The sequence below is a fragment of the Andrographis paniculata genome, unplaced genomic scaffold, assembly GCF_009805555.1.
Source record: "Andrographis paniculata isolate CXL003 unplaced genomic scaffold, ASM980555v1 Contig98END, whole genome shotgun sequence".
NCBI lineage: Eukaryota > Viridiplantae > Streptophyta > Magnoliopsida > Lamiales > Acanthaceae > Andrographis > Andrographis paniculata.
In genome coordinates, this window is record NW_026137637.1 from 2224170 (window position 1) to 2247045 (window position 22876).

A 22876-nucleotide genomic window follows, 5' to 3' on the forward strand; every position below is an offset into this window, starting at 1 on the left:
ATATGTATTAAATTTAATTGATAAAATTTATATTGTATGATTTTATTATGAATTTATATTATATCCAATATATATATAAATTTTTATTTATTTGTATTATAAAAAAATTTATTTTCTATAAAATAACATATATATTATATATATATTTTTTTCATTTAATTATAATAAATATTAAATAAACTTTTAATTTAAAAAAAAAAAAAAAGAAAAAGAGGGAGTTTGGCGCCTAATATAATGTACACGGTAAATTGGGGCAAGCCCTCTAAAAAAATATACTCTTATATATTTTTAATAACTAATAAAATATTATTATTTTTTAATTTATTAAAAATATAAAAAAAATACATTATTATTAAACAGGAGAAATATTAAAATACTATTTTTTGTTTTCTTCATCACAGAGTTCCACGTCAAGGAAAGAGTCAAATCAAGTGTACAAATAAATTGTGATTGGTGAACATGATTTTATAACACTAAGGAAATATAAAATTATTCTTGCCAAATGTGATGTTTGAAATTTAAAAATTGAACACTTTATTCATTAACACAAATATGCAATTTTTTATAAGCATAAATTTTATTACTCCCTCCCCCCTCGCTCTTCCTTCCTTTCCGTAATAAAGTATCTATCTACTTAATACTCTTACAATAATGTCATCATCTTTATATCGTACATACTAATAAAGTTATTTTAATCATTTCTATTTTATTCCTACTATATCCAAATATAATACTAATATTTTTAAAACTACTTGCAAAATGCAAATAGATGTTATATATATATTCCACGTTTGTGTTTTTAATATTCTCTATCATCCAAAAGTTTGTGTTTTTAATAACAAAAAAAATAAAATAACAATAGCAATAATAGTAAATCAACCACAATTCATCCAACTTCATAGCACATAGCTTGAAGAAACTAAAGTTGTATACATATATGTTTATATATATATATATATATCCAACGGTAACATTGTACAAACTAACGTACATATGCTTCCGGCAGAGTCCCGAAAGACAGCAACCAAGTTCGCTTGCCGGAGCACTCACCGGAGCGCCAGGCCAACGGCGGCACAGCCCCGCCAGCGGCATCACGAGGGTATGTTGAAGTGAAAAAGCCACGAGACAACGAACGCAAAAACCATACAGGCCAGCAGAAAGTTGAGGAACCGGTGGCCGTGCCAGAAGTTTCGCGAATCTGAACTCGGCGCCACCGTCGTTGTCGTCGACGCAGCATCAGCCTCGCTCCTCTCGTTCCACTGTTCCACGGAATCCGTCTCGGCAACCCCCGATACATTCTGCGCGATCGATCCGCATATCTCGCAGGTTCTGAGAATTTAAAATCGAGTTTAACTATGATCGGTAAAAAAAAAAAGATATACAGCTTTTCAACACTTAAAAAAATCGAGTCTTTAGACCAACAAAAATAGAGTCTCGGAAAAGAGGGCATCAAGCGCAAGATGCTGATAAACAGACAACATTGATATCTCAAAGCAGTAAAGAAATTCCTGTAAGAACACAACAAAATCAGTCAAAAAAAGGCGAAAAGGCAGTCGGGTGCGAAACTGTTCCTAGTGCTTCGATCTTTTTATCTACGACAGATTCTTTCGAAGCTTTTTCGCTGTTTGTTTCCGGAATCTTTCTTTTTCCTCAGCCCTTTTAGTTCTTATCAAGAGCTAAAGCTGTGAACTGTCCAAAGCAAAAGCTCAATTATTGAAATCTTTACACTGAACAAAACCACTTTGCTGCCTCACCTCTTCGCCTTTTTTCGTTGTCGATCACTTTGTCTTATCGCGTCAATAATCAACAAAAAACGTCGAGCAAAAATACGCACGTAAACGGGGATTGCAAAAATAGGCAAAGCTATTATCGAAGAAAATTAAAATCTACGAAACCAAATATTATATGAGCTTTTGGGATCCCTCTTTGATACCACTTGTTAGAAAATTTTCTTGAACTTTAATAAATTATTGAAACGAACACTATATACTCGAACAAAACTAAAATCTAATAAACGAAACTTTGTAAGAGCTTTTCGATCCCGTTCTGGTACCGCTTGTTAGAAATTTTTTTTGATGAACACCGTGTACTCAAACAAAAATAAAATCTAAACAACAAAATTTTATATGAGCTTTCCCGTTTGTGTTCTGATACTACGTGTTAGAAAGCTTTCTCGAACTTCAGAAAATTATCAAAACGAAGACTGTATACTCAAACAAAAGTAAAATCTAAACAACGAAATTTCACATTCGATACCACTTGTTAGAAAACTTTCTCAAACATAAAAAACTTATCGAAACAAATACTGTAACTCAAACAAAACTAAAATCTAACAAACGAATTTTCATATGAGCTTTCCTGTTCGTGTTCTAATACCAAATGATAGAAAACTTTCTCTAACTTCAAAAAATTATTGAAATGAACACCGTATACTCAAAGAAAAATAAAATCTAAACAACGAAATTTCACGTCTGATACTACTTGTTAGAAAACTTTCTCAAACTTAAAAAAAAATATCGAAACAAACACCGGAAACTCAACAAAACTAAAATCTAAAAAGCAAAATTTCATATGAGCTTTTCCGTTCTTGTTCTATATGAAATTAAAAAAATTATCGAAATGAACACTATATACTCGAAGAAAACTAAAATCTACCTAATCAAATCTCATATGAGCATTCAAATCCCTTTCTGATACCACTTGTTAGAAAATTTTCTTAAAGCGAACACCATATGCTTAAATGAAACTAAAATATATTAAAAGAAACTTCATCGATCCTATTCTAATACCACTTGTTAGAAAATTTTCTTGAACTTCAACAAATTGTTGAAACGAACACCCATACTCGACGAAAACTAAAATCTACCAAACAAGACTTCACAAAAGCTATCCGATCCCATTCTAATACCATTGGTTATAAATTCTTCTTAGAACTTTTAACAAATTATCGAAACAGACATCATATACTCGACGAAAACTAAAATCTACCAACTGAAACTTCACAAAAGCTATCCGATCCCGTTCTAATATATTAGTTAGAACATTTTCTTAATAGTTCAATGAATTATCTAAACGAACACCATATACTCGACAAATACTAAAATTTACCAAACAAAACTTCACAAAATCTATCCAATTTTGATCTAATACCATTAGTTCGAAAATTTTCTTACAACATCAATGAATTATTGAAACGAACACCGAGGAGACAGCCACGACAAACACTCGATACAAATATCTATAAATATCTTCACTATATAGGGATATCTTATCGATGTAGAATGAACTCTTTCAATCCCATTTCGACGAAACATAGATATAGATGTAAAAAAGAATGCCAAAGATCATCATACTACAACTACAAAGCAAACATTCGAAAATTAAGATTGTAATGAAATGAGATAAATAAACATGACAAAAAAATGAAAATTGAATAAAATTAGTGACTGACTTGTTGCCCTTGATCTTGAACCAAGCTTCAGCACATTGTTTGTGGGCAGCAGCCAAATCTTCTTTGCAAGAACAGCCGAGTTCGATCGGAATCCCGCCGGAATCATGGTGGCTGCTCAAATCCATACTCAGATGGCAAATCCGGCAATCCCTAATAATTTTATCACCAAAATGCAGATCCGAAATCGATGAAATCTCCACCGAGCAATCTGAGCAGTTGGATTCGCATTTCTGATGATGCTTGTTTTTGTCGCCATTAATCTCTGTTGCGGCGGATTGGGCGTTTTCCCCTTCTTCTCCGGCGGCGGCGGGAATGGAAGTAGCGGACTCTAAGTCGACGACATCATGGGACTTTGGGTGTAAAGACGACATTTCTGAGAAAAATTTAAGTTAGGAATCCTCATGTAAGTCAATCTGAGGATTGATTGAGAGATCTGAGAGAGGTTTTTAGCAGAAGAAATCAAAGGGTTTTGGGGGAAATTGAAATCATATTTTGGGAAATGGAAATGGAAATGGAAATGGGAGTCGAATCGTATGTTTTTTTGTTTTTTTTTTTGGTTCTAGTGGTGTGTTAATGACATTGACAATGAAGAAGAGCGATTTGGTGAGTTTCGAATTAAGAAATGGATGTAGGGAGGGATGAATACACTTTCATGAGACATGTGAAAAGGGGAGTGAATCTGTACCACTGTAATACAGAACCAACAGTAGAGAGAGAGAGAGTAGAGAGAGAGAGGGGTTTATTTGAACAGGTGATGCTGTTTGTGGCTGGTAATCGGTAATTGGTAAATGGACTCTCAGAAGTCGACTCTCTTGTGAAAAGGGTTTAGGTGAATAACTTTATTTATTTATTTATTTATTTATTTTTACTTTATTTATATATTTATTTATTTATTTTTACTTTGTTTATTATTTATTTATTTTTATAATGTATGAACTGCTTTAGCTATTCTTATTGAATTTACAAGTTGGAAAACTAGGGTTGATAAGACAATACTCCCTCCCTTTCAAAAAAAAATATTCATTTGCTTTTTGACGCATTTTTAGAAATATTAATATTATATATTAGATATACTAAAAATAAAGTAGAAACGACTAAAATAACTTTGTTATTTTAATGACATTTGTGTAATATATTATAAACGTAATGATATTTGTGTAATATATTGTAAGTTGTAAGAGTATTTGTAATGTTAGATAGATAATACAGTTACTAAGAAAGAAGATACTTTGGTATGAGACAAACTAAAATGAGAAAATGGATAATTTGTTATGTGACGGATGGAGTGGTACGTATATATTTTTAATGTTTTGTAAATATTCATTAAATAAAAAATTGTTTATTTTTTTAAATATATCAAATATTTATTTTCTTTTTATAAATATTGCATTAAATATTTTTAATATTTTAATATTTTTGAAACTTTTTGTTTGGCTGCTATATCGAAATAATTTTTTTAAGAAAAATGTTCCCTTCGTCCCAAAAGAGATGTCTTTAAAATGTAAAATATTGAAATGCCTTTGTGTTTTTAGAATTTTAAAAAGTAAGTTAAAATAATAATTAGAGATAGTTTGAAAAAATATATATAATTTTGTTATAAAATGGAAACTATGATTACTAAATAAAGAAAACGAACAATTGTTTTGTAATGGATGAAAATAGAAAAACAAAACAATTCTTTTGGGATGAAAGAAGTACATTATATCTGTCCTTTTTTAATTTGTCATTCGATCTATTTTAATTTTTAATAAATTTAACAAATTTTATATATATTTAAGAAAATAAGTTAATCTAATTAAATTTTTAATAATTTTTCCGATGCAGTAAGAATAAAGTACAAATGACTAAAATAATCTTAGCGGTATTGTGTGATATAAAGGTAATTGTGTAATATATAATAAGTTGTAAGGGTATTTGTGATGTTAGTAGACAGTACAGTTACTATAAAAAAATTAGATACTTTGTTATGAGAAAATAAAAAAATGGATATTTTATTATGGGACGGAAGGACTGTTTATAGACCATCCAAAACTTCTTTATATTTTTATCTCTACTTAAAATTCTTTATTTTTTTTTTATAAAATTAGTATATGTTAATCATAAATAAATAAATATATTTGTAATTTATTTATATTATATAAAATTTTATTTTCTATTACAAAATAGTCATATTATATATTTTTTTATTGAAATACATGATGTGTTTGTTTAGTGAGATAATTTAAAAGAATATTTTTTTCATGTGAAGTGCAGCTAATTATGTAAAAACTAAAAAGATAATACATATATGTGATATATTAATATTTTTTGAAAAATATATGTAAAAAAAAATATAAAAAAATAAACCCTGCAGTGTTTAAAATATTTAAATATTTATTCTAAATTTCTTTTATTTGTGTATATTATTTTGTATTTTAAAAATATCAACAATACCATTCTTATAAAAAATAATAAAATAATATGATAATCTATTATTATTATTATTATTATTATTATTATTAATTTAGTAAGCTTAATTACTTTAAATATCGTGCCACTAATTAATCCGTCTATAGGAATTGAAGAAGTATTATTATTATTTTTTTTATAAAATATCAAATCAAAATACTATTTAATTTAAATTTGATAATATTTTATTTCAATTTAATTTTAAATTACAATTAACAAACCCTTAGGGTGTATTTGTTTGGGGTTCTCGTTTTGAATTTAAATTTTAAATTAAATTTAAATTAAAATAATTGTTTAATACGATATAAATAATTTTTAGATTTGATATTTTGAATATAATTTTTTTTAGTATAATAAAGAAAATTTGATTTGATGTATTTAAAAAAAATATTATTAACAATATTATTTTTTAAAAAAAAAAAATTCCAAACAAACACTTAAAAGCGAATATTTGAATTTTAGGTTCGATTTCTAAATACTTAAATATAGGTATTAATGTTATACTTTAAATATAAAATTAATTTTTAATAAATAAAATAAAATAAAAGAGTTTGATTCGACCGATTAGTAAAATTCAATCCAACAAATAAACAAATCCAGAGTCATCATTATATTTTTTGTTTTCTATAGACAATTTTTTTTATAAAAATATTCTATTTTTATAATTTTGAATTATCACTGATTTATTTTTTTATTAGTCGATGTTGTTGTATAATAATTAGATATTCTTATATTCTTTTTGAAGGGAAAGACGGAGGTGATGAATTTGGAAAATTATCGCTGTGCTTTAAATTAACGTACGTAAAATATAAAAAAAAAATATACAGTTTTTATTATATACAGAGTTATTCAGCTTACATTTACCACTGTAGCGGCCGTCTTATTTAAAATTATAATAATACTATTCCTTATGTCTTTTTCATATGAAAATTTAAGTATATAGTATTAAATAAAATAAATTAAAAAATAGGTAATACGATAAGAAATAAAAGCCTATAATTATAATTATTATTAGTTTTTATTGGAGTGATGTAATGAGATAAAATTAAATTTTTGGTTAATAAAAAATATTTGCAGTATTTTCAAATAATTTGAACCGGTGTAACCAAATTTTAATTAAATAATTTTAAAATAATTAAAATTTTATTCGAATGAAAAATATTTACAATATTTCGAACTGAATAGAATAGAAGAGAATTATTAATATGAATTTTAAAATAAAAATAATATAATCGAAAAAATGTTAGAGAATCGAAAGTGAACTTAATCTAACAAATATAAAATATACAGTATTTGTATTTTAACCGAATTTGCTCGATTAAGTGAAAATTGGATTCAATTCAATGGTTTTGACGGTTCGATAAAAATATTTTGCGCACCCAACTTTTTCATATTTATTATTGTCAAAGTGTTTTTTTAGATAATATGTGTTGATACTGATTTTCAACAATAAAAAGTAAAATATGAAAAAAGAAATTATTTTTGAATTTGATTATTAAGATGCCTGAAATTAAGAATCCTTAAACACCGTACGATATATAAAGAAATTGAAGAAAAGAAAATACTAAAGACTTGTAAAAGTAAAAGGATGATCCCAAAAGAAATTTACTGAATTTGATGTCGATTGAAGATGCCTCTTCCAGATCGTAAAAAGACCTATTTAACAACCCATGTCAACCACCCCAATGTCATTATCAGGTCGTGCCTCCATACCCGCTCACCGGTTGTAATTTCTTCCAACTGCTCTAGAACTGCTATTCATCTACCTGAACACCCACTACTTCGCCTTCCCTTGCCCGACCTTCCTCCGTATCGACCGCTTTATCTTTTTTCGTCCGACTTCCCTTTGTCCGACCTCCATGCCAACCAACCTAAACGCCTACTGTCTCCTTTTTCCTTTGTCCGACCTCTCCTTGTCCGACCTCCATATCAACCGATCACCCAGTCAAAGGTTCTCCCGAAGAAGCCCATTCCTTAATAGCGCCTTGACCATTGGGCTTATATTCAAACTCATTTAAGATCCTAATACCATTGACAGGCTCATCGAACTATACACCAGTCTATAGCACAATTTATGAGCTCATTCTCGAAATCCCTACACATTGATTTTTTTCACTCAACAATATAATTATGATAGGTTTTTACTATTTTGCCTTTTGATAAGAATTTATAAATTATATATAGAAGAAAAGGTAAAAAAGGAAATTTTCTATAAATAAATAAAATTTACCAAAAAGTTTAGATTTTTATAATTAGAAAACTTGCAAAATTTTAGTATTTTCTTGTCCCATGAAATATGATTATTTTTATTTTTTAGTAAATTTATTCAATTTACGTATATTTAACAAATACTTTTTTCATCTCAATTGAAAGAGGTCGTTTGTGATTTCATAGTAGATTAAGAAATAATAGTAACAATGTGTACAAAATTTTGATATTTTTATCAATTGACTTTGGTAATTGTAAGTATAATGATATGTTTGTATTTTAAATAAAATTAAATAATATTTTGGTATTATTTATAATTACTAATCTAAAATATAAAGTAGATACTTTTAAATAGGACAACAAGAAATGGTAAAAAAAGTATTTTGATTTGGAATGAAGAAAATATAAATCAATTTAAATAAATTTTTAATCCGTTAAACGTACCATTCAAAAATTCTTTATTTAAATCTCCATCTTAATAAACAAATATTTTTTAATCTATATTTAAAGTTTCTCATTTTTTTTATAAAATTAGTTTTAAATTAATTATAAATAAATATATAAATTTTATTTATTTGTATTATATAAAATTTTATTGTCAATGTATACTATATTTTGTTAAAATATATTAAAAATATTTAAAATATCAACGATACTACTCATATAAAAATAATAAAATATTAATTTATTCATCTACACTACTTAAAATATCGCCTCCCTAATTAAAAGGATCATCAGACTCGGAACGGAAGGAGTATAATATAGTTTGTATAAATATATAAATAGTTTATTATGAAAAAATCTTATTTATTTTATTGTGAAATTTGAAATTGATTTAAAATATAATATTAATTTAAAATTTTATCTAAATAATATTTTGATATAATATTTTATAAAATAAAAAATAACTTATTTTATTAAAAATTATATAAACTAAATAATGGTATTTTAAAACTCACAACCAATCAACATACTCATAAAATAAAATTTTAGAATAATAGGAGAAAATTGTATTATTCAAAATTGACATCCTACTCTTATACCACAATGCTGAGGCACCACAATGCCGAGGCACATTTTTCCGCTTAGCATTTGAACCCTATTAGGTTATCCGCATCAATGAAACTCTATATGGATTTCTTTCTTCTCTCTAATTTCTTCCACGACATATTTTTTCTCCATCACGTTATCGGAGAAACTCATTTCATTTTAGGGCACCCGCAATCCAGATCTCATTCTTTATCCTGTGCCACGTTAGTTTCACTCTCATCCACGTCACGAAGAACTTCAATCATATTTCATATCCACATCAAAGAACCTTTTAAAATCTCTTTTTTTTTTCCGCTCATTAAATATTTTATATAATAAAATTATATTTTTCAATCATATTTTATTCTTATAATATTTAATAAAAATAAAACAATTATTTAGCATAAATAAATAAAATAAATAAAAATAATAATTTCATACTTGCATAATAATTAAAAATTCAAACTCAAAATTTAATGAAAAATACATAATATTACAATATATTTTTCAAACAAATTAAATAGCCGATTGACCAAACTTATCTCAAATGTGTTCAACTAAATCCGCGTTGAGTTGATGGTGTGTTTCCCTAGCCCGGAGTCGCATTATATTCCGTAGGTATTGCTCCATAGTTGCATGTCTCGTATTGTTGTATGACCAATTTGAGTTAGCACTTGTCTTCACTTGATCATATTAAGATGTATCGTAATAATGCATATAAGTATCTCTTTCATCTTCTACAATCATATTATACAATATGATGCATGCTTTCATTATTTTACATAGTATATTGATATCCCAAATAAGTGATGGAGTTTTAACGAAGGCAAACCAAGCTTGTAATACACCAAAGGTACGCTCAACATCTTTTCGAACCGCTTTTTTATGTTGCACAAATAATTGTGCTTTATAACCTTGAGATAGACAAATTGATTGAACAAAAGTTGCCCACGGAGGGTAAATTCCATCAGTAACATAATATCCCATATTCTATTGATGACCGTTGATAACAAAATTAACCTTTGGAGCTCTCCTATTCAAAACATCATCGAATATCGGGGATCGATCAAGTATATTAATGTCATTGCATGTACCTGGTGTGCTAAAAAATGTATGCTAAATCCATAGATCGTATGACGCTACAACTTCCAATATAACTGTAGGTTTGCCATGATCTCCACGTTCGAATTGCTCTTTCAAAGCAGCTGGACAATTTTTCCATTCCCAATGCATACAATCAATACTTCATAGCATGCCTGGAAAACCACGTGTCTCTGCAACAAATAATAATCGTTGTATATCAACAGAATTTGGTCGTCGTAGGTATTCGTCACCAAATATAGAACACATCCCTTCAACAAATTGCTTCAAACATGCCCTTGCAGTGCTCTCTCCAAGATGAAGATATTCATCAACAGTGTCAGTAGCTGTGTCGTATGCCAATACATGTATTGCTACTGTGCATTTTTGTAATGCTGACAATCCATCTCTTCCTGTAGCATCACGCCGTTGCTGAAAGAACTCCATTTCATTGGAGAGGTGATCTGCGATGCGAAGAAAAACATGCTTTCTCATTCGGAACCTACGGCGAAAATAAGAACTTGGATACACGGGGTTATCAGAAAAATAATCATTGAATAATCGAGTATGACCATCTTCACGATTCCTCTCTATGTATGTTCTCCGTCGAAGTTGTCGCGAGCTTCCCTCATCTTCATTGTTGATGTGCTTAATCTCTTGATACAATTGAGCATATGTTTTTGCCAAATGACACATATTTTCCAAGTCTTCGTCGGATGAATCGGACAGAGATAAGGATGGGGCTGACATTATTTTGGGAGAAAATAAATGTATTTTAAAATATGAAAGGTTGAACTATTGTGTAAATGAATTATATGCATATGAATTGGTAACATATATATAAATAAAAAACTAGTTGTGGGGAATATAGTCGTTGGGAATATAGCCATTGGGAATATAATCGTTGGGAATAAATCCGTTGAGGAATACAGCAGTTGCAATGTTTACTTTAAATACACTACATACTTCATATAATCTACACCATCTCCTTATAAATCTTCTCTCTTCATTTTCTTCTCTTTATATTTTCTCTTGAATTTCCCATGAATGGATCTCAACTCTCAAAATTCATCAAACTCTCAAGATCCCCAAAATTCTTTTTGATTTCCAAGTTTTATGAACATGTTAGGAAATCAACCAATTCCCTACATCTAATCTCCTATTTCAACCATTCAATCCTTCACCAAATTATCAAATTCCTCCAAACTTCTATCCTCCACATTTTCAAGCATTCGGAAGTTCACCATCTCCTCAATTCATGATGCAAGCCACTGAAGCAATGGACACCCCACAATACTGCACACCTATCAATTTAGCAGATGATGATGATGTTCCTGAAAATACAAAAAATAAAGATACGAGGAAGATGTGGAGCTGGACCTAAGACGAACTTTTAATTAGTGCATGGCTAAACACAAGTAAGGATGCCGTAACCAACACTGACCAACCAAGTAGTGCTTTCTGGAAAAGAATTGCATCTTACTACATGGAGAACAAGCCCGAAAGTGCAACGAGCAGAGTTACTCAATGTAAAAATCGTTGGAGTAAGATATGTAAGGCTGTGCAAAAGTTTGTTGGGTGTTATGAGGAGGGTAATCGAAACATACGCAATAGACAAGCAAGCAAGGATGTCCTCGATGCAACAAAGAAGATATATTCAAATGACGGTGAGAATAAAGGCTTCGTCCATGAAGATGCTTGGTGTATACTCAGAAATGAGTCCAAATGAAAGGCCAGTTACTGTGAATCATCTCATAACAGTGGTGGAATTTCAAAGCGAACGAAAATAATTGAAGATGGTGATTACTCAAGTTCGTGCCCGGAGACACCATACTTTGATGTGGATGACCCAACTTCTCCTACTCGCCCCCTGGTATTAAAGCAAGTAAGAAGAGGGAGAAACAAGTGCAAAATGAGGAATTCAATTCAAATCCTACTGAAAAATATGAAAAATTTTACGAAAAAAACAACGAATTTAGTCAAGTTGGAACATATGGCAGCTGTCAAAGAACAAAGTTTGAAATAACAACTCGAGAAAATAGAAGCACTTCTGAAAGCTAAAAGATTGGACAAAACAACGAGGAAGATTGATCGGGATGCTAAACGACTACAAATTACTTCAAATAAGATGGAGATGCTCATGATGTTAATGGCCAAAGGTGATGATAAACTGACTGATTTTGAAAAATGAGTGAAAGAAAGGTTGGCACGCGAATGCTTTCCATAAGTTTGCATTCAAATTTATTAGTATTTTTTATGTATTTTTAATTATAATATATATTGTTTGCAATTTTAATTAGGTCTCTTAAATTTGCATTTAAATTTATGAATAATTTTATGCATTTTCAATTAATATTTTTATTGTGTGTAATTTTAATTAAGTCATGTAAGTTTACTTTTAAATTTATGAATATTTTCATGTAATTTTATTTTTATTTGTATTGTATGTAATTTAATTAAGTTTATATGTTAATAAAATTATATTTTTCTAAGCAATATTATAATTAAATTAATAGTAGATATTAGATTAATTTTTTTATAAAATATTCATTAAATACTATTTAAAATAAAAAATAAGAATATATTTAAAATTTCTATTATTACAAATATTAAATAAGTTTTATATAATAAATTTAAATATAATCTTTATATCAAACAAGTTAAGATAAATATGATATATACAATTTTAATAAAATAAGTATGACATATATAATTTTAATATTATTTATTAAATAGTAAAAATAGACATACTTTAGCCTCCAAACGAGAAGAATCACATGAGGAGACGCATAATCGCAGCGTGCGGTTCTTGATGTCAGAGGAATTTTTTTATTTTTTTATTTTTACTAAAATGGTGATGTGGGAGGCGCTAGGTTGGAAGCACCTCCGGTTGTGGATAGTCTTATACCTCCATCAAATAAATTTATTTACACAAATTTTAATTTCTCTTTTCTCCATATTATTAAATTATTTATTTTTAAAATAATTTAAATAATAGTAATTTTGTATCTAATATATATTAATTAATATCTATTTATTTAATAATTTATAAATAATAAAAAATATTTCTTATTATTATTATATTGTTGTTGTTGTGATCGATATTAATATTATTATTTAATTATAATTATTTGTATTTAATATAATAATCTATATATAAAATAAGAGAAAAGTATTTGCAAATATAACAATGCAATTATTTTAATTAAAATAATATCGAACAACTTAATTATTTGGAGAACCAAATATCTGCCACATCTGTTCAACTAAATCTAATTTTAGTTGATGATGTGTTTCACGATTTCGAAGTTTGATTCGATTTTTTAAATACTCTGTGATACTGCAATGATAAATATAAGAATGGTGTAAGAAACTAGTACAATAATCAATTCAATAAAATTAATGTGATGTAAAAATTTAATTTTATGGTATAATTTTTTGTATTTATGTATCTTTAATTTTTTTAAAAAAAATTTCAATTACATATTTAGTAAGTATATATATTTTAATTAGTTGTGTAATTTAATGAATAAATTATATAATAATTAGAAAATTAAATTTTTATTATTATTAATTGATTATACTTAATTAAAATTTTCTTAAACAAAAATATATATTGATATCATTTTGTAAAAAATAAAATTTTATAAAATATAAAAATATAAAAATTATTAATAAATATATATAACAAAAATAAAGTGCATAAAAGATAACTAAAAATAAATATTTTTTTTTCCATGTATTCTAATTAACATATGTCAATAATTATACCCATGTCAGAGTTTTACGCCAATCAACGTTGCATAGGTAACCGACACTACACCCTGGCATCAAAGAATTTGACTTTTAATTTTTAATTTTTTTTTAACTGTCTGTGTGGGTTTCTCTTGTGGATAGCCTTACAATCATTTTATAATGCCTTATCGTCATAATTGACAATAAAGTCTCAATATAATTATGATGTTACTCCCTCCGTCCCACACAATTTATTCATATTTTCTTTTTCGCCAGTCTCATGTAATTTGTTATTTTATAATTTGAAAATATGATTATACACTTTAATCACATTTTAAATTTTAAATTTTATAATTGTTGAGTTTAGAAAATGGTCTAGGGATTCGCTTTATGGGCCCATTGGATCAAAGTGGACCAGTATAGTTTTGAGTTGTGGGACTTGGTTTCGGCCGAATCAACAAAAGGGTCCAATGAACCGAAACGTTGTGCATGATGAGTTGGGCCGAATGGTTGCAGGATTAAAATTGCCCTGGATGAAGGATAGACTACCCGAAAACTGAGTGGGCGCATCCTTTGATGATAACCGACTTCGGTTATTAGAAGTTTTTTTAAAAGGTAACTGTCAGGCAGTTACCTAGCCAGATTCCGAACCGAATCCATTTGTCTGAAAAAGTGGCAAATGAAAGGATAAGAAGGAAAGTACGCCTAAAGGAAAAAAAAAAAAAAAAGACCTTTGTTCAGACGTTTAATTTCTTGCTCTTTGTCTACATTTCGATTTGCTTTTTAGGTAACGTTGGTGCTTACGGATTCATATGTAATCTCAGTCATCCCATCAAATTCGAAGCATTCATTGGTTTGAATTTTACTTTATTTTGTTAGGATTTGATAGCTAAAATATTAACGACCACAGTGGGAGCAATTCGCAAGATTACCAAGTACACATGTCAAGACAACTTTATTCAACTCTGTTCTGGTCGAATTGTTGAAAGAAGTCATAACCACTTGGTTGGTTCTCAGTCTCAGCCCCCAGTACAGCTGCGGGGAGGATATCCATGTCAGGAGCAATCCCGCCAGTTGGGGGTACAACTCAAGTGCCCACCAAATGGGCGGCCTATGTTCAGCAATTGAACAACCAGCAAACCGCTACCATGCAAGCAATGCTCCGTGATCAGCAAAATTTGATGCAGAATATGATAAATCAAGCTTTCTTAAGGGTTACACTTCAAACAGGCCCCACACCCTCAGTACTATCTCCATCCCGACTTCAGGCGAATTTTGCAAGACCATCTTATATTGAGAGCACAATCCCAAGTGTCACGGTTCCGAGCAGGGCGGACAAGGGGAAGTCGCATCTTACTTACCCCAATAATGTTCCACTAGGAACAAGAACAGAGCCCCCGCCGGGTTATTTGAGAGAAGAACGCCTGGGAGGACAAGGACATGATCCCATCATTATACATGACAACCCACCGTATAGGGTTGACCCGAAAGACGCCGCTCATGTTCTTAGAGTACACTTCGGGATGAATCCTCAAATGATGAACCGCCCAATGTATCAGAGGCCATTTCCAGAAAAAATTATCAATAAACACCCCATCCCAAGGAATTACCGGCCTCCAGATTTTCACGTCTTTTTGAGTGAAGACGATTTTTCTACTATAGAGCATGTGGGGTGTTTTACTGCTCAACTTGGTGAAATCAGTAACAATCTATACCACAAACTGCAGTTATTTGGGCTCTCGCTGACAAAGACGGCATTTTCTTAGTTTGCTAGTTTGCCACCCGGACAAATCCAAAAATGAGAGGATTAGAAGCCATTTTTCATGCCAGATTTTTTAATCCCATACCCACGGTTTCATTAACCGATTTATTGGAAACAAAGAAGATGAACGAAGAAAGTGTATCCCAGTTCATAGAGTGCATCCGGTTGATGAAAGGCAGATGTCCGACCATTATTGACGAGGGAGAGATGACAAATTTGGTATTCCGTAATATGCACACCAAGCTGAGGGAGGCTCTGACGGCCCATGACATACGAGATCTGGCGCAACTTGCATCAAAGGCAGGACGTTTGAAGTCTTTGTTCAAATAGAAAGACCAAAGTCTGAGGAGAGGAAAATTCAAGCAAATGACCAATATATGAGCAGAAGTTTATACCTCCGAAGTAGCAGATCGCGAGGGAATAGAAGAGATGATTTTTGAAGTCATTAAAGGGAAACCTTACGTTTGTTCCAAAGTAAAGCCTACACTAGGGACAGAAACCAACAAGGATCAACCTACTTTTGATACGTCTAAGGCTGATGAAATCTTCGATATATTATTGGCTAATGGGCAAATCCGCATTCCAAAAGGACAGAGGTTGACCACTAATGAAGAGATCAAAGGGCGACCATATTGTAAGTGGCATAATTCATTTACACACAATACGAGTCAATGCACCAATTTTCGAAAAGAAATACAAAAAGCCATCAAAGAAGGAAGATTCAAGTATGTCACTCTGGTGTTGAACAACAACCATTTTTGAAAGTCACTATGGCTACCATCAACATGGGAAAAAGACATGAGTCTAGGAAAATGTCAGAAGTTTTGTCGAGAGTGGCCGAAAAATGGGACAATTCGGCAGTACTTTCATAGTTGAGGTAAAAGATAGAGTGTTCGTGCGCCCTGGATCCATGCGCAAGCCCCAACCACCAAAGAAAGATGGCTGGAATCGAAATCGGAAGCCCTTATCCATCGACATCGATCCAAGATTCCCTGGGATGAATCGTACACAAATTAGAAATTCTAAGCGAAGGTGTGCAGCCTTGCAAGGAAAATGGCCGAAAAATGGTTGGAATAAGCAGAATGATGGGAAATTCAACCAAGAGGCGAATAATAGGCATCTGAGGCAAAATTTGAAAGGGGATCTCAAACAGAATGTCAAGATTCTAAGTCGAATAGACAAAGAAGACCGTCGTCCAGAAAGAATGGAATGTTTTAGGTGCCATTTTTGCCACCAGATCAATACAGGTCCCGAAGAGGAAATAAATTTCGGACCCGTACCGATGGTGTTCGGAAATTTCTCACCAAACAAAGTGCGGGACTTGCTGCGATTAAAGAAAATTCCTCCTAATAGGGAAGACCTGATGGACTCTAAGAAAAATTGTGATCAGGTTGCCCATACTTTTACAGTGAGAATGTTGAGCGCCCACCAAATGGATAAAAAACCAATATAGGCTCATTTTTTGGACGATCCAATGCCCGAAGAAGAGTGGGCTTCGCTGAGCCTATACAAACCGCTCGAATCAACTTGAGCTATTTTCCCACCGATGCCGGAAGAAGCAATCTCACATCTGAAATGACTTTATGTGGATGCACATATTTATGGGAAACTGGTAAGTAGAGCTTTAATTGATAATGGTGTATTTTTTAACGTTATGCCTTTGAAAACCTTGCACAGGCTAGGGAAGAACAAATCCAATCTTACACCAGTCGATATCGAGATGACCAGCTTCACTGGCCAAACGACCAAGCCGAAAGGCATGATGGTTGCTCCTACAGAGGTGTGCCTGAAGATTATTTCTACCGTGTTCTTTGTGGTAGAAGCAGACACCACCTATTCGGTTCTGCTGGAAAGAGACTGAATCCATGCATCTTAATGTGTGCCGTCTTCACTTCATTAGCAGGTTTTTTTTCACGAACTCAGCAGGAATTTATTGTGGTTTTGGTTCGAAAGTACATCGATTGCTTATCTTGGGACTGTAGGGAAATGCCAGGACTGGATCGAGGCCTGATCGAGCATTGGCTTCCTATTCGGACAGGATTCAAGCCTTGTAAGCAAGCTCCGCGATGAATCACACCAGAATTAATGCCTCAAATTAAGGAAGAAATTGAGAAGCTTTTGAAAGCCGGATTTATTCGATCTTGCAGATATGCAGAATGGTTGGCCAACATAGTTATGGTAACAAAAAAGAATGGCAAGGTTAGGATCTGCATTGATTTTAGGGATCTAAATTTAGCCACCCTTAAAAACGAATATGTTATTCCAGTGGCCGATATGCTGATTGATTCGGCAGCGGATCACCATATTCTTAGCCTGATGGATGGAAACGCACATTATAATAAACTCTTCTTGGTTGAAGAGGATATCTATAAAACAACCTTTAGATGTCTCGGAGCTTTTGGGATTTACGAATGGACCGTAATGCCATTCGGTTTAAAGAATACATGAGCTACCTATCAGAGAGCTATGAATGCTATCTTCCATGATCTGATAGGTAACTCCATGGAAGTCTACATTGACGACGTTATCGTTAAGTCAACCGACTTTGAATCACACTTGACCGATCTCGAGCAGACGTTCATTTTAATACAGAAGTACAACCTTAAGATGAACCCAATGAAGTGTGCTTTTGGGGTCTCAGCTTGAAGTTTTTTGGGGTATCCGTTCCACCATAAGGGGATTGAGGTTGATGCTAACAAAGCTAAAGCCGTATTGGCTATTCGCCCCCCTGAAACTGTTAAGGAAGTTCAGAGCATGCTCGGTAAGGTAAATTATTTAAGGAGATTCATAGCCCACGCAGCGGGCAAAATGAAGCCTATCACCAAGCTCTTGAAAGCCAGAACAAACTTCGATTGAGGGAAAGAACAACAAGAAGCTTTAGACGCGATTAAACAAGCTCTTGCGAATCCACCAGTTTTGGTGCCACCCAGGCTCGGTCGGCCTTTCAAGCTTTACATGGCATCTACGTACGATACAGTGAACTGTTTTCTGGTGCAGGATTGGGACGAAGGAAAAGAGATAGCGGTGTTTTACCTCAGTAAGACATTAATCGGACCCGAACTCAATTATACTATGCTTGAGAAAATGTGTTACTCGCTGGTCTTTGCATGTACCAAATTGAAGCATTATCTTCTGCCAAAAGAGACTGAGGTAATTGCCAAATTTGATATTGTTAATTTAACCTTCAAAGGCCTAACATGTAGGGGAGATTAATGAAATAGGCAATTAAGTTAGCCCCTTTTACGCTGTCATACAAACCCTTGAAAGGGGTCAAAGGCTAGGCAGTAGCTGATTTTTCGCCAGAGTTTTCTCAAACGGATGGCATGGATTCTGGTCTCGAATCCCTAGTTAGTGTCAGACCTTGGGTACGCGGGAGCGTTCGGGAGCCGAGGTCTCCTTGGAAGGCCTTGGGGCCAAGTGGATCAAGCTCTATTTAAAGTTGGAAGCCATAACTCATGATTCTTCAGAGTATGAGGCGTTAATTTTAGGATTGAAGACATTCGTAAAGAGAGAAGTTTAGTCAGTAGTTTTAAGAGGGGACTCTCAACTTGTTATCAATCAGGTGTTGGGTTTGTATGCCTGCAATCTTCCCCATTTAAGGAAATATAGGGACCTGGTTAGTGGCTTATTGGCCAAGATTGCCGAGGTCGTAATCGAGCATATCCCCAGGACGGAGAACCGTTGTCCAATGAAATGGCGCAAAACGGTCATACAACGCATTGGGGGATTAATTGCGTTGTAGGGGAAGATCCTGATCAGGAGATACATAGTGCAAACTAGAGAACAGAGATCAAGAATTATTTGAGGAACCCAGACACCACAGTACCAGTCAGTGTTCGTCTGAAAGCCCTACGTTTTTGTATAATCGGTGGATCCTTATATAAAAGGACATTGGAGGATGTTCTTCTCCGATGCCTGGGACCCAAAGAGTCGGTAGCTGTCATGCATGAAGTCCACGGCGGAATCTGCGACACCCATCGGGCATGTTTGAATATGAGATGGACTATTCATCGTTTGGGATACTTTTGGCCTAAGATATTCGAGGATTGCATAAGATTTGCTAAAGGATGCGAAGAATGCTAAAGACATGGCCGTTGAATCATTTGTCCAGTGTGGAATTACAGGCTATTATTAAGCCATGACCATTTAAAGCTTGGGCTATGGATATCATCAGGAAGATTCATCCGTCATCATCTAAACATCATTGCTTTATTTTGGTGGCAATAGATTATTTCACCAAGTGGGTAGAAGCAATTCCTTTAAAGAATGCCACCCAACATGAAGTGATTGATTTTGTTCGAGAACATATTATTTTTCACTATGGGATTTCGCACACTATTGTGACAGACCAGGGGCTCATGTTCACTGGGGAAAGGTTCGTGGAATTTTTGGGAGAATTCAACATTAAGTTACATCATTCCTCGTGGTACTATCCGCAGGCTAATGGGCAAGCCGAGGCATCAAACAAGATTATCATCAATATTATCAGGAAAATGGTGAGCGATAATCCGAGGAGGTGGCACGCGTTGCTACAACAGGCTTTGTAGGCGCATCGAAACAACCGGAATTCGGCTACCAGGTTTTCACCATATCAGTTTACTTTGGGGCAAGATATAGTTTTACCAGCTGAAGTTAAAGTAACTTTTGCCCGAACGGCTTTGACCAAAGTTGATAATAAAAATAATTTGTGAAAAAGGATGTTTCAGTATCTAGAGGAGTTGGACGTGTCTCGAATGGAGACTACTGATCATCTGTATTTGGAGAGCCAGACTCGAATGAAATATTACAAAAAAAGGGTCAATGCAAGAAAATTAAAAAAAGGAGACATGGTATGAAAGACTATTTTACCGACATACAAGAAGACGGATCACCTCGGGAAATGGTTCCCTAATTGGGAGGGACCTTACATAGTTCATAAAGAGATTGGAAATGGGGTCTTTATTATCATTGACCAAAATGGAAAATCAGTACATGATTGCATTAACGCAAAATACTTGAAAAGGTATTACCTAGCCTTTTCATGGCTCGGGGCCGACTGAACGGTCACTTTATTACCGAACCCATGAGGGGATTCGAGGCTATTCGGGGCCCGAGCTAGTCATCATCGGGAATGGTGATGCAGGGGGTATCCTCGTCATTATCGGAATCCGGAGCCTAGGGTCCAACAGTTATTAGGGGATCTTCATCTAAGAGATCATTCAGTTCGGGAAGATACCTTTGTCATTGTTCTTGCATTTCGTCAAGGGTTCTTTCGGTTCTTTTCTTCATATCATCCAGGGTCTGACGTTCTCTATCAACAAGCACCCGCAAACGGGTAAAGGCTGCCCTTTGCTGAGAAAATTTGCTTACCCAGCTGAGGTCCGGTAGGACAACCATCATATGGTGTTCGATCAGATCCATATGGTGTTCGAGATCAGGGAAGGGACTAGGCATGTGTTTGGAGGGTTCATAACTCTCAGTGACCCGTTGCATCAGACGGGTAGTTCGGTGTAAGGTACGGCGTCCTCTCTGAGAAAATTTGAATTTGAAATCAAGTTGTTTAAGCACCTGCAGTAGGTCTTCTGCATGAACAGAGACAGGGTGCTGCCCAACCAAAAAGGTTTGAAGAACACCTTCCCAGTTCGTAATCGGGACACGAATGCGGGGTTGCTGAGAAGACATATTAGTCTCTTGATCTAAGATTTCTACCTAACAGGTATTGATTGTTAGAATTAAAGGCTGGTTGCTTATTTATTGTGTTAGGTTACTGATATTTTGGCCTGATTTATGGGTTTGAGATTTCAAGCTAACCAAGTGTTGACGTAAAATAAGGAAAAACATAAAAGACAATGTCTATTGTAAGCTACAAATTTACAGGCTCATCACATAAGTGAGTTGAGCGCGGTTAGTATGTCTGACCATTTCTGGTTTAGCCTGGTCGCCCTCTGTTGAGCAACAGAGGAAGTTCTTTCTGCTCGTTGTTTGATTCGGCTGGCAATTTCCAGGTCATGGGCAAGGGCTGTCCGGCGGTCTGCTGGGTCTCGTACCACCTGATTTTCATCAGCTAGGCACTTGTCCAATTCAGTCAGCTTCTTTTCCTGTCTTAACAACGTTTGCTGCAGATGCTCGATTTCTCATCTGTTCCTGTCCATGTCTGCAGAGAGTTGTTCCCTAGATAGCTGTAAAATTATTTTTCGTTGTCGCGATCTGCTCAGGGTTGAATCCACATCTTCCAGAGTGCGGTTAAGGGAATCGGTCAAAAAAAGTTGGGGTTCCTGAGCTGTTGCCAATTGAAGAAACGGTAAGTCTATTACGACTTCCGACAGTCGCTTAAGAACCCGATCAAGCACTTGACTAGCAGGGGATCCGACAGGCTGATTGTTCAGCAGACTAAGGAGATTGTCCGTTAGCTTGTTTAATTCGTCGACGGTAAGGCTGGTCAGATCTCCCAACTATCCGGGAGATCACCTATCGGTTGTTAGTAGAGAGAACAACGACAGAAAGAGAGTTCAAAAAACCTGGGGCCTGCACAATAGAAAAAGTGGGACTAAATATGATACAAATATGCTGGTAATAACAGAAATGCAAATTTGGTGACCTGGTCTGGGGCTGCTGTTTGAGCCGAAGGGCCCAAAAACGCGGATGGATCAGGCTGATTTTGGGGTCATTCTGGGGCAGTTAGTGTACGCGTTGAATCCACAGGGGAAGGAATTTTTGTTTCTTCCCTCGTTCGTGATTGAAAAGGAGTTCTTCCAGTCGGCCTAGCAGAACGCTCTTCTGCTGCAGACATGGTTTGCCGTCGCGGATCGTTGTCGCGGATCAGCTTTCACCGTTCCAGATACGTCGCGGCATATCGGCGCGGTGTATCGGTCAAATATCGGTCAACATTATTTTTATATAAAATTTTTTATTTTAAAAAATGATAATATACACGATTAAATATATTAAAACATAAATATAATTAATTTTAAAAATTATATATATAATTTGATCTAAAAAATAATTTTACAATTAGTTATAAGTTATTCTAAAATATCAATTTTAATGAAAATCAATTTGGATAAATTAAGTAAAAATTAAAGACAAATCAAAACAATTAAATTTAAAAATTAAATAAACAAAATAATTAAAATAATCTAATACTAATTCCGATCCAAAGTAAACAAATTAATTTTATACTTATA

At 33.1% G+C, this 22876-nt stretch overlaps 1 protein-coding gene and 1 pseudogene across 1 annotated transcript; both read right to left on the reverse strand.

Annotated features, from left to right (window-relative positions):
* Positions 1 to 865: 865 nt before the first annotated feature.
* LOC127243705 (uncharacterized) lies at positions 866 to 4193 on the reverse strand. The gene is made up of 2 exons (XM_051263855.1): positions 3452 to 4193; positions 866 to 1329 (listed from the first exon to the last, which is right to left on the reverse strand). The coding sequence occupies exons 1-2, from the start codon at positions 3820 to 3822 to the stop codon at positions 1092 to 1094; spliced, it is 609 nt and encodes a 202-aa protein (XP_051119812.1). The 5' UTR covers positions 3823 to 4193; the 3' UTR covers positions 866 to 1091.
* Positions 4194 to 9829: 5636 nt separating this feature from the next.
* Positions 9830 to 10966, reverse strand: LOC127243770 (uncharacterized; annotated as a pseudogene).
* Between the last annotated feature and the right edge of the window lie 11910 nt (positions 10967 to 22876).